The sequence below is a fragment of the Chiloscyllium plagiosum genome, chromosome 4 (assembly GCF_004010195.1).
Source record: "Chiloscyllium plagiosum isolate BGI_BamShark_2017 chromosome 4, ASM401019v2, whole genome shotgun sequence".
Taxonomy (NCBI): Eukaryota; Metazoa; Chordata; class Chondrichthyes; order Orectolobiformes; family Hemiscylliidae; genus Chiloscyllium; species Chiloscyllium plagiosum.
In genome coordinates this window covers 111,291,718-111,304,780 of record NC_057713.1, presented here as the reverse complement: position 1 = coordinate 111,304,780, position 13,063 = coordinate 111,291,718, and the positions used below count along the sequence as shown (strand labels likewise).

At 41.5% G+C, this 13,063-nt stretch overlaps 1 protein-coding gene across 3 annotated transcripts in view; it reads right to left on the bottom strand.

The window, feature by feature from the left end:
- LOC122549324 (collagen alpha-1(XV) chain-like) overlaps positions 1-13,063 on the bottom strand; it is a 255,798-nt gene that overhangs the window by 94,141 nt on the left and 148,594 nt on the right. For all 3 annotated transcript variants that reach the window (XM_043688956.1, XM_043688954.1, XM_043688955.1), the window contains 3 exons: positions 8,573-8,644; positions 6,750-6,812; positions 5,068-5,217 (listed from right to left, as the gene is read on the bottom strand). In XM_043688956.1, coding sequence (XP_043544891.1) covers positions 5,068-5,217; positions 6,750-6,812; positions 8,573-8,644 — 285 coding nt within the window. The remainder of the gene's footprint in view (positions 1-5,067; positions 5,218-6,749; positions 6,813-8,572; positions 8,645-13,063) is intronic.

The following is a 13,063-nucleotide window of genomic DNA, read 5'->3' as shown; positions in this document are numbered from 1 at the left end:
TCACTACAGTTTCGTCAAGGGGAGGTTAAGCCTGACAAATCTGTTAGAATTCTTTGAGGAGGTCACAAACAAGATAGACAAAGGAAAGCCAGTGGACATGATCTATTTTTCGACTTCCAAAAGGTCTTTGACAAGGTGCTGCAGAGGAGGCTGTTCAATAAGATAAGAGCCCGTGGTGATAGGGGCATGGTACTGGCATGCATATAAGATTGACTGACTGGCAGAATGTAAAGGGGCCTTTTTCAGAATGGCATTTGGTGACTGGTGCCCGGAGCGTCGAATCTCCTGTTCCCTGGATGCTGCCTGACCTGCTGTGCTGTTCCAGCAATAAAGTTTCAACTGCATATAAGATTGACTAACTGGCAGAATGTAAAGGGGCCTTTTTCAGAATGGCATTTGGTGACTGGTTGAGTTCCATAGAGGTCAGTGTGGCGATCACATTCTACATTAACTATCTAAACAAAGGAAGTGAGGTATTATTGCTAAGTTTACAGTTGACACAAAGATAGGTAGAGGGACAGTTGATGCTAAGGAGGTGGGGAGGCTGTAGGACTTGGGTAGTCTTGGAGAATGGGCAAAGAATTGGCAGATGGAATACAATGTGGGAAAGTGTGAGGTTACACACTAGTTGGAAGAATGGGGACGTAGACTACTTTCTAAATGGGGAAAGGCTTTGGAAATCTTAAGCAGAAAGAGACTTGTAAGTCCGAGTTCAGAATCCTCTTAAAGTTAACATTCAGGTTTCTTTGGCAGTTAGGAAAGCAAATGCAACGTCAGCATTTGTTTCAAGAGGACTAGTATACAAGAGCAGGGATGTACTGCTGAGGATGCATAAGGCACTGGTCAGACTGCATTTGGAATATTGTGAGCAGTTTTGGACCACGTATCTAAAGTAGGATATGCTGGCCTTGGAGGGGTTCCAGGAGAAGTCTACAAGAATGATCCTCGCATTTAAGGAGTTGCCAATTGGAGTGGTTGTAGATTCTGGGTCTGTACTCAATGGAATTGAAGAGGAATCTCATTGAAACTAACAGAATACTGAGAGACCTGGACAGAGAGAAAAGATATTAGCGTAATAGGAAAGACCAAGACTTGAGGGCACACCCTTAGAGTGAAGGGATGACCCTTTAGAACTGACATAAGAAGGGATTTCCTCAGCCAGAGAGTGGCGACTCTATGGAATTCATTGCCACAGAAGGCCATGCAGGCCAGTAAGTGTATTTAAGACTGAGTTAGAAAAGTTCTGGATTAGTAAGGGGATCAAAGGTTATGTAGAGAAGGCAGGAGAATTGATTTGAGGAAGAATATCAGCCATGATTGAATGGTGTTGCAGAATCAATGGACTGATAGGCCGAGCCATGTTCCTATATGTTATGGTCCTGTGGTCTAATAAATAGCTGACAACTTTTCATTGGATGGTTAATAAAAATCTAGGTTATGAATATATTAAAAAAAGAACAGCAAACAACCGATTGCTCTATCAAGGCTCTCCCATCCTGATCAGATGGAAACTTGATGGAACATGAAAGTAAGGGCAAAATGTTCAGTTAATAAAGGACTTGTGGAACAGGTCGCTAGTTCATGTAGTGAACACTTCCAATTTTAATTAAATGAGAGCTGGAAGTGTTTCTGGCTGGGGAAAAGATTACCTTGAGGAGCAGTAGGTATCTTGTAAGGACAGTGAGGGTCATGTCTGGAATATTCAGATTATCAATGGCACTTTCCTCCCTGATGACCTGGGTCTTTATCATTTCATCCATGGTTGGGAAATGTCTGTAATATGATCCTTAAGGTATTACAACTGTACCGGACAGGCCGGTGAATCAGAAAATCTTTGATTGTCCATCATTTTTTTGTATGTCCTTACAATGCCTGGTATAAACCAAATCTCCTGAGAGGCAAGAAAACAGAGAAATAACTCTATCTATCAATTTCTCAGGAATACTTCCAGGAATTTTTTTTTCAATCTTTCAAAGCATGTTCCAAAATACCATCATAATTTTTGCACTGTTCCGAGTTACACATCTAGCTTCTGCAGCTCAAGATATCCATGGATGGGTCAATTTTAAAAAGTTCTTTTCAAAGTCAAAAAAAAAATTATTTTGAATTTGAAATCTGATAGCCAGGTAGATTCCACATCTTAGACAGTGGAAGGGAATGATGATGAATTGTACTGGATTGAACCTTAAAATTATATTGATTGTCAGCCGTACCCTTTTGAACAACTGGAACATGTGCCAGTAATAATTGAGAGCAGTTAGTACTTGCCGTGAACTGATGCATTTTTTAAAAGGCAGATTTCAGCAGAGACCATGTTTCACTGATCAAGCTGTTTTACGTAACTGTGTAAGCCAAGGCTGATTATGCCAAATTTGCACAATCCACCTACGGTTCAAGTTAATATTTTCTCTATTAATAATTGCACACAAGTTGCTTCTCTTTGAGTACAATACCAAAGTGCATCTTCTCATGGAAGGTACACGTCTATTTTAAAACAAAAAAGAGAACCAAAGCTAATTGTGGATCGCGTTAAATATTTTAAGTCTTTATGAAACAGGGAAAAAGAAGAGAAGAATTAGTTACTGTTAAAATAAAAGCCTCTGCCACTATTGGACATGGGCCATGAATAATTACATCCAAATCTTGTCAGAAATATAGTGATAGAGGTGGATGTTCACACAGCAGTGTGGTTAGAACTGAGGCATTTTAGGTAGGTTATACAAACAAATTATTATTATTGAAAAAAGTCACACTTTCAAAGCTTTCCAGTTTTCATTCATTAGAAATGCCAAATTACAAAGGGAACAACAAATTATATCATGAGAGAATAAAAGAATAGTGCAAGACAAAATGTTTCGAAAGTATGTCCCTTTTTCTGTATGTTCTTTTCTACTTGGTGCCTATTTACATACGGACTGGATTTCTTTAGATTTGATACTAATCTGTCAGGTAGTGAAACTATGAACATTTCAGATTAGCTGGAACATTTACTTTTTTATTCCCTGGTTTTGTTATGGTGGTGAAGAGTGTAGACTGAGAGAAAGCTCCACCCTACTAGAATTAAAATCACTTTGTGCTTTGATGTGTTTTCAATTAACATTCTTAATAATTTTCTTAATAAATAAGACTCTGTTATTATCTCTCTGAATCATATCACTTAATTTAGCTATGGGAATTCCTTGGCTTAGTAGTTTGGAATAAGAGGACCAAGCAGGGAAATCAAGCAAGTCAAGCTATACTGAATGTATTCTGTGGCATTTAACAGTAACTGCAATTCTATAATTATGGCAAGACCACACTTGGCTAGACAGGAACTCTATGCTTCCTCAAACGAAGTTGACAGTTTCATTATTAGGATATGTGAATGACTGACTAACCAGAATCTTGGTTACTTCATTAGTCAAATGATTTCAATGGCCTGAGAGAGGGCCCAGAATAGTGAGAGCCCACATGGTCTGATTATGAGCCTCATAACAAGACTGACACATCTACTTGTCGAATTTGTAGGTTAGTGCATACATTAGCTTCAGTTCAGCACAGGGTCAGATACAGACCCAACCTCAAATGTAGTTCAAAAGGAACAACTTCCCCTCCAGTAGGAGGCCTAGCAACTGGGTTACTCTATCCTTCTTTTGTAGACTTGTGCCTACACCTTGGTTTCATATTATTCCCAAATATTTTGAGTCCTCTGACCTTCCAACCTCAGCAAAGAGGATTTATAGGTTTGTAAGGCTTTCCAAAAGGACTTTTTGTCATCCTATTAAGTCACATCCCTTTAATTTACTGCATCTCTTTAAGTTTCATTTACATTTTGCTGTCTGTCCCATCATTAGGATTTTTATAATGCCCATCTAAGTTTGCACCATTAGTAATGCCAATAGCACCATTTGTGTCTGGGTGAAAACTGTTCATTGCCAGCTGGGTCTAAACTGTGGAAAGAGAAGAAAATGCAGACTTGTGCCTTTGAAAACTGACAAAACCGTATTTTACTGGTGAATTGATGGAACTACAAGGACGGAAATGTAATGACTCAGCATTGGAGTGTAATTTGAATGAAGGCCTGTGCAACATGATGGGGTCTGATTTGAAGAATCACGTTAAAGTAGTCATGAGGCATTTATAACAGGAAAGTGCAGCCTATATCAAAAAGTGACACTTCACTGAGCATAAAGTTTATGTCAGAAGGTCAAGCTGACGCAGAAATTGGAAAGCTAACCAGAAATGTAATTAACTTCAAAACATCTGTGAGACAGCAATAGGGGAAGTTGAAACGACAAGAGGGAACATGATTTTGAGGGCTAGAGTCAACGCCAACAAATTTTCATGAGGATAGAAAAGTGGATCTGAGTGAGGGAAAGTGATGAGACATACTTGATGTTAGTGACTGTGATTGAACTAGTAGGGACAAATTGAAGGAAAGTGCTGACCAGAGTGAGGGATGGACAGAGGGATAAATCCTTTCTAGTCAAAAAGCATCTGTTCATCTAATCTCTAAAATGACAAAGCCAGGGGCTCTGAAAAGGTGTTCCAGGAGAAACAATTTCATTGTCAAGAGCTCTGACCTAAATGTCTAACTGGACAATACTGCATGTATCATATGACTATCCTTAGTCTTGTTTAACCACATTATCTGTTAGACCCCTTACAGTGTGGTCTTATAAGTACAAAGAAACATAACATGTCTGTCTGTTAAATGTAACCACACAGTTTTTTTTACATAATGCACTTTGCTAGATTAATGCAGAATGCATGCATGATATAAAAGAATATCACAATTTAAGTTGATGTTAAGTGTCTGAAACATGGTGAACATCACAGGCCGTTTTTTTGTAAAATGAAAAAAACTGCCTCTTCAGCTTGCTTCTACAATCAACGTATTGGCGAGTGCAATGGATCTGAACAAGCTAGCTGAATACCTCACCAGAACCACGAAATTGCTCATCAAATACCTGTAAAATGTTAAAGTCAGAGCATTTCAATTTGACATGAGAGTAACAGTAGAAAACAAAAGCAGGATTAGGAAATCCAATGAACAGATATAATAAATGGAAATTCGTATTTTCTTACCGGCTCACCCGATTTACCATCTTGTCCAGGGTGACCAGGGGGACCTTGTGGTCCTGGGGAGCCAACAATGCTTGGATTCAACACCTCTGATTGAGCTGGGAGACCTGGTAATCCTGGAGGGCCTGGAGGTCCAGGAGGTCCTGGGATACCCTAAAAAACAAAGTAGCACACTATCGGGCTTGAACCCAGCATTCATGTTGCTCATCAGATTCAGTGAATGAGAGCTCACAATCACACACTGGCAGTCTGTGAACTTGAATTAAGTTTTCTTCAAAGAAAAGTGAAATCAAAAGTTGGCATTATGGACCCTTTGAAGTAAAATTCCGATTAGTTTATCGTCCTGTTGGGAAGCCTGCATCCTTACCCAGTTTGGCCTATATCTGACTCCAGTCCCAAATCAAGGACTGCAAATGGCCCAATTGCAATTCAGGAGGCAGCTCATAACCACCGCCTCAAGGGCAACTAGGGATGGGCAATTATTTCTGGCTCAGCCAGCAACAACCTCATCCCAAGAATGAACAAATAAAAGGCGGATTTCTTGTAACTGCCCCAGGAGTTGGCCTAGCAAGCCACACAATTGTATGAAGCCCCAACCAATGGTTGAAGAACATGGCTCACCCATGTGTTAATTTAGGGATGGATAATGAATGTTTGCTTTGCTGGTAATGCACAATTCCAGAGAATGACTGAAAGCAAATGAAAATCACTAATCCCAATAGGTAGTGTCAGGGATGAGAAGTAGGTGAAAGTGCGGGCTGCAGATGCTGGAGATCAGAGTCGAGAGTGTGGTACTGGAATAGCACAGCAGGTCAGGCAGTATCTGAGAAGCAGGAGAATCGACATTTCAGGCAAAAGCCCTTCATCAGGAATGAGAAGTGACTGCTCATTTAACAAGAAACTGAAGCTATAATAAAGCTGCAGGAAGGGAAAACAGACTTAGGGATGCAGAATTGTTGCATATTATAACAAACCATTGCATCATATAGCAATGCAAGCCACAGAGGCTGGCAGCTTCCAACTAAGCACAAAGTGACAGCTCTAAGAAGTGAAACTAAGAGTCATAGGATGCATCTTATACAGATACATGAGAAGTGTGTGTGAGTCCCTGACTGTAAAGGTAACCCAATAGCAGCAAGCAGGCCACAGGTCTCCCTGAGCTGCAAAGTCAAGTCCAGAAGGGGTGAAGTGGCATAACAGTTGGACCAAGAGCAGGCATGGTGATGTGATGTGGTTGGTGGGTTGCTGATGCCAACTTGCATGGTCGAAAGGTGGAGAGCAACAATGTCCATGGAACATTTAGGAGCCTTGTGGTGAAATCAAGAGTTGCCTGAAGACCTGGAGAAGCAAACAGAGATCTGTGCCATCAAGCAATCTTTAAGACTTTCCTGTTGTGAACTGGTGCCATCTGGATTCTCAGAGGAGAAGCATTGGGAGCTGCATAGAAGTGGGACAAATTCTGCTAATAATGGGCTGCAGTTGCATGGAAACGATGTTGTTGCCACTCATTAGTGAGATTCTGAACTTCCCATTTAAATCTTAAGGGGAAAATTGCAAATAGTTTCTCAACATTGACATTTTTTCCAGTTTTGCCATGGTTTCCCATATTTCACACCATTGCCGACAGTGCTCAGGGCAGCAGAGATTTCTGCTCTCTCTGTTTATTATAAGAGTTAGATACTCACCCTAATTATCTCCATGTCATCGTCAGTATCGTCGAAACCAGATCCTTCTGTACCAAGGGTACTCTGTGAGGTGAGAGAGGAGAAAATTAAAAATAAAATCAACAGAAAAGGCTGATATTTGGACATGACCAATGCTTCCACAGTTTTAACTTTCCTCTGGTATGATTTACTTCAAAAGTTTTAGCTTGTGTAATGTCTTGATCTTCATATAGTTTTTGTGAGGAAGCATCTCAGAGAGTTGCCTGTGATTCCTGCCAATTCCGTATGTGTCCAGATGATGAGTTCTGATATCATACTGTCGCTTTTCTTTCCAATGGTTGGTCCCAGCCAATGACCCAGTGCAGCCCTGGTCACCAAATTCATTACAGGATATCCCTACTGATTCTTTTGTTCACAGTCTTCCTTCTCGCCTTTCCTTTAAAATCCTCTTTTTAAAGTTTCTCACTGAGAAATCTTTACTGCTTTCTTTTCTCATACTTTGCACAGATTGTCTCCTCACCTTTGGTGATTCCATCGCAATTCACTCCCCTGACTTCACTGCCCTCCTGTCTTTCCATAAGCAATCCCTCCTCATAAACTCTTCTAAATATGTCCCTGGACATCCTTTCAATATTGCCAACTTCCACAATCTCTTTATCCTTGTTGTCTCAATTAAACACGGCCACCTATGTTCAGCCCTGAATCTTATGTCAGCATCTGTCCCTTGAATAAACTCTCTCCCATGTCTTTCATATCCACACTTTCAAATTCCTAACTGTCTAGTCTTTCAGCCCCCAGTTCCCATTAAGTTTACCCCACTGTCAATTGTCTCCTTAAAACCCTTCATCCCAGTCATCTCCAGCAAAATGTACACGGAACTCAGTTTTCTTTCTCACTGAAGTCATTCAGCTACCTCTGTTCTTATCTTCCTTTTATTCAACAGGCTAGATGCACCCCCAGGTCAACATTTAATTTAGTTATCCTCCAAAGTTTCATCCAAACTCATCCCATGAACTTACTGATTTCTTTAAATTAAAAACAAACGTAACATTTTCAAGACGTTTGATGAGCGTAGAAATCAAATCATTTTTAAAAATCCAGATGATGGGCTGAGGAACAACCTTGAATAAGGTGCCAGGGAGACTGGGAATTTCTTTGGTCCTGTTCTGTGAATAAAACTTGATCGCAAATCCTGTTTACACAGATATTGTGCTTTCCACTTCACTACCAATGGTGGAATTGGAACAGCTCTGAGGAAAATCCTGTTGTGTATTATACATCAAAAGCTGACTGGAATGGAGCCTCATTCACTGGGGCATTCATATGGGAAAATAACTTGGGTGCAGTCAATGACTTTCCATTCATAGCTGTTGGAAAATTATTGGCTGCATGCATGCAAAATATTTACAATTAATGGACTGTCGTTTAAAGTGAGGTGAAAGGGGTATAACAAAAATGCTCAGTGGTTGGGACAGGAATATTGGCTGGGGCTCCAGGAATGTAATTTCTAGTAATGTCTGGTAAACATCCAGTTGAATTGTTAGTTTGATGACTCATCCAAAACTTGTTTCTTCATGACTGCACTGGATAGAGAATGTGTTCAAATCTGTAACTAAAGTTTAATCACAAGAACTTCTACCCCAGAAATGAGAATGTTACCAACACTGCAAAGTATTACTAACCTAATTTACTTTTGGACAGATGAATCTTTAGTTGCAGCTTCTACATCTGCAGCATTAATAATTATTAGCAAAGTCACAGAAACAGACAGTGAGTCAGTAGAAAGGTTTAGAGATATAACAAAGGCAAAATTATTCACCAAACTGATCCTGAGATTTACTCACAGGTCTATGTTTTTGGCCAGGAGGCCCAGGAGGACCAGGTGGACCTGGTAAACCGGAAAGCCCTGGGTCACCCTGTGGAACAAGCAGAATAGTAGTCAACCCACAATATAACATAGCGTTGTGGCTCAGAAATCAAAGCAATACAAACTTTACAAACAATATAATCAATACAAGAATAGCTGCCCATCAGCTCACTTCTAGCGCAGTATCTTTTCACTTGGACTCCTTACTCTACTTCATTTCTCAAGCACATTAAACATTTCTCTGTGTTGTTAGGAAACCAGCTGCTCAGATATTTAATGAGAATTAAAATATGTTATAGAGTCATAGAGGCATACAGCACAGAAACAGCCCATTTGGCCCAACCCATCCATGCCAACCAGGTTTCCGAAACTGAACTCATCCCATTTTCTTGTGTTTGGCCTATATCCCTATAAACGTTACTATTCATGTACCTGTCCAAATTTCTTTTAAATGTTGCAATTGTCCTCGCCTCTACCCCTTCCTCTGGCATATGTGCACCACCCTCTGTGTGAAAAAAGTTTCCACTTAGGTCCCCTTTAAATCTTTCCCCTCTCACCTTAAACCTACGCCTTCAAGTTTTGGACTCACCCATCCTGGGGATTAAACCGGACTATTCACCTTATCTATGCCTCTCATGATTTCATAAACTTCTATAAGATCACATTCAGTTTCCTACACTCCAGTAAAACAAGTTCCAGCCTATCTAGCCTCTCCTTATAACTCAAGCCTTCCAGTCTTTTCTGCATCATTTCCAGCTTAATAACATCATTCTTTTAGCAGGGTGACCAGAATTGTACGCAGTATTCCAGAACTCCCATACTCAAAGGTCTGAGTAATGATGTCAAGCATGCCAAATGCATTTTCACACCTTGTCTAACTTTTAACGAACTATGTACCTGCACCTCTGGGTCCCTCTGTTTGACAACACTCCCCACATAGAGTCATAGAGATGTACAGCATGGAAACAGACCCTTCGGTTCAACCTGTCCATGCCGACCAGATATCCCAACCCAATCTAGTCCCACCTGCCAGCACCCGGCCCATATCATTCCAAACCCTTCCTATTCATATACCCATCCAAATGCCTCTTAAATATTGCAATTGTACCAGCCTCCACCACATCCTCTGGCATCTCATTCCATACCCGTGCCGCCCTCTGTGTGAAAAAGTTGCCCCTTAGGTCTCTTTTATATCTTTCCCTTCTCACCCTAAACCTATGCCCTCTAGTTCTGGACTCCCCAACCCCAGGGAAAAGACTTTGCCTATTTACCCTATCCATGAAATCACATTTATTGGAAATTCAAGGCCATTTGCTCTGCAATTATTACTTAATTGAGAAATCTTTTTTAACGGAAGCAGAGATTTTCTATGAAACGTTGTTGTTCTATATATTTGATATGACTGCTAATATGTAGAACAACAATGTTCATAGAAAATTTCATATGACTATTGATGGAGATGGTGACTGAATTCAACCAGCTTGTTGGCAAGGGAGTTGTGCAACATCTTGCCTAACCATTTGTAAAAAATCAAACCGCAAGATGTAGCATTATAGGACAAGTATTAGACTGTCCTGAAGTTTGTTTTTCTTAAATTGACATTGATTTCTCTTTAGATTGTAGATACATTTACAGTTAACAGTCACCTGTTAGATAGGCAAGTTCGGCAATTTAAAGAAAAAAAGGTAAAATCGCAATAATCTTGCTGGACCATAGGACTACTGTCTCTTTAGAGAGAGACAACTAGTGATGGTTTAACCTGAGGGCTATGAAACCACAGGCAAGGGGAGAGATTGAGAAGGAAAATCCTTCATGGTAACTCAGCTGGTGTGGGAATTGAACCCATGCTGTTGGCACCACACTTCATCACAAACAAGCCATCCAGCCAAATGAGCTAAGTGACCCCACTAGGCTACTGAATTAGTACTGACCTTAAAGCAATGGCAGTTTAGTCACTGACATGAAATTACATTAAACATACAGCACAGACGTTTGGGCACAACAAGTCTAAGCTGTAGTTTATGGTCCCTACCAACATACCCGTATTCCTTTCTGCATTGAGCATTTATCTAGCTTTGTCTTAACTATATCTAAACTGTTTATCTCAGCTCCAGTGAACCTAATTAAAGGATATACCAGTGAAGAATGACTCATATTTCAGAGAATTTTATTAAGTGCAGGAAAAACAAGCTGTGCTTCAAAAGCAAAGCATCTGAGTATGTATCATTTTTCATAATTGTTGTTTCTATGGAAGCAGGAGGGTAGAACAAATAATGCTCATCTTCCTCCTCATCCTCAGCAATCAATGAGCTTTGCACATTCCTAAGTCTGCACTTTTGTATTTCAGAGAACTCTAGAGAGCAGCAGGGGAACTGCAGCCATGGCCAACTTTATCACAATGGAGGAGGAAGCCCACAATTCAGAGGTTGACACTGGCTGTTGTCCAAAGAGAGATGGGGGGGTCCCAGAGTTCAGGTAGCAGCATTAGATATTGCACTGTAACTTGGCACATTAACTGTTGCTCATTGAACTGCTGTTTAAAACAATTTCAGTTTGTTAATTCAGTCATGGAAATGGGCTTCGCCAGCTAGACTAACATTAATAACCCACCCTTAGTTTCCCTTGAAAAATGGTGTTGAGCTGCCTTATTGATCCACTGCAGTCTATTTATTGTAGGTATACCCACAATGCCAATGGAGAGGGAGTTCCAGGGGTGTGACCTAGCGACACTGAAGGAATGGTGATAAATATCCATGTCTGGATGGTCAATCGCTTGGAGGAAAATTTGCAGGTGATGGTGTTCCCATGTACCTGGTACCTTTGTCCTTTTAGGTGGAAATGGCCATAGCTTTGGAAGGTGCTATTGGAGGAGCCTTGGTGAATTTCTGCACTGTATCGTGTAGATAGTACACACTGCTGCTTCTAAGCATCACTGATGGGGGGAATGGATGCTTGTTGATCTGGTACCAACCAATCGGACTGCTTTCTCCTGGATGGTCTGAAGCTTCAGAAGTGTTGTTGGAGCTGCATCAATTCAGGAAATTGGGGAATATTCCATCACGCATCTGACCTGTATCTTGTAAGTGGTGGACAGGCTTTGGGGAGTCAGGAGATGATTTACTTACTGCAGCATTCCCGTCTTCTGACCATCAGCCAGGCTTTGAGAGGGTTTCCCTTTGTTCCCCAGGAGCCTAACCACACAGATAGTGGGAGAGAGAAGAGCTTGAAAATGGCAAAGAATGAACTAGCCACAACAGCTCCCTGTGTACTTTGGCCAACATTTGTGGAGATCTTATTCCAAAGGATTGCAGAGGTCCATAATCACCTGACTCGCAAGTCTGAGCCTTCAAATGCAATACTGTTCAAAGTGATTGTAGAGCTTGATCCATAAGCCTCTAGATCCTGCAATAAAGGAATCACCATCTTCTTGGTGCCTCTTTCATCTCTATTCATAGAGTAATAGAGGCATAGAGATGTACAGCATGGAAATATACCCTTCAGTCCAACTCATCCATGCCGACCAGATATCCTAAATTAATCTAGTTTCGTTTACCAGCACTTGGCCAATGTCCCTCTAAACTTTTCTTATTCATGTACCCATCCAGGTGCCTTTTAAAAGTTGTAATTGTGCCAGCCTCCACCACTTCCTCTGGCAGCTTATTCCATACACGTAACACCCTTTGCATGAAAACATTGCCCCTCAGGTCCCTTTTAAAACGTACCCCTCTCACCCTAAACTTGTACCCTCAAGCTCTGGACTCTCCAACCCAGGGAAAATGCCTTATCTATTTACCCTATCCATGCCCCTCAAGATATTCCTCTGTTCCATCCAGATACATGTGGCTTTGGAGAAAACAGCTGCTGGTCCTGGAGTTGTCCCACTGGCTACTGAGCTGGAGCACAGTGTGTCTCCTTGTCAGAGGCCTGACCAACTTCATATCATGTGGATCCTGTGTCATAGGTAATAGGGTGAGATCATCCTCAGTCCCAAGCAAGATACTTGATAGGAGTTGGGTAAAATAGTCCCACAACCCCGCACCTCCCGCTTCTACCTCCTGCCCAAAATTCACAAACCTGACTGCCCCGGCCGACCCATTGTCTCCGCCTGCTCCTGCCCCACCGAACTCATCTCCGCATACCTTGACACCGTCCTGTCCCCCTTAGTCCAAGAACTCCCCACCTACGTTCGGGACACCACCCATGCCATCCACCTGCTCCATGATTTTCGCTTCCCCGGTCCCCAACGCCTTATCTTCACCATGGACATCCAGTCCCTGTACACCTCCATCCCCCATCACGAAGGACTCAAAGCCCTCCGCTTCTTCCTTTCCCGCCGTACCAACCAGTACCCTTCCACTGACACCCTCCTTCGACTGACTGAACTGGTCCTCACCCTGAACAACTTCTCTTTCCAATCCTCCCACTTCCTCCAAACGAAAGGAGTAGCCATGGGCACCCGCATAGGCCC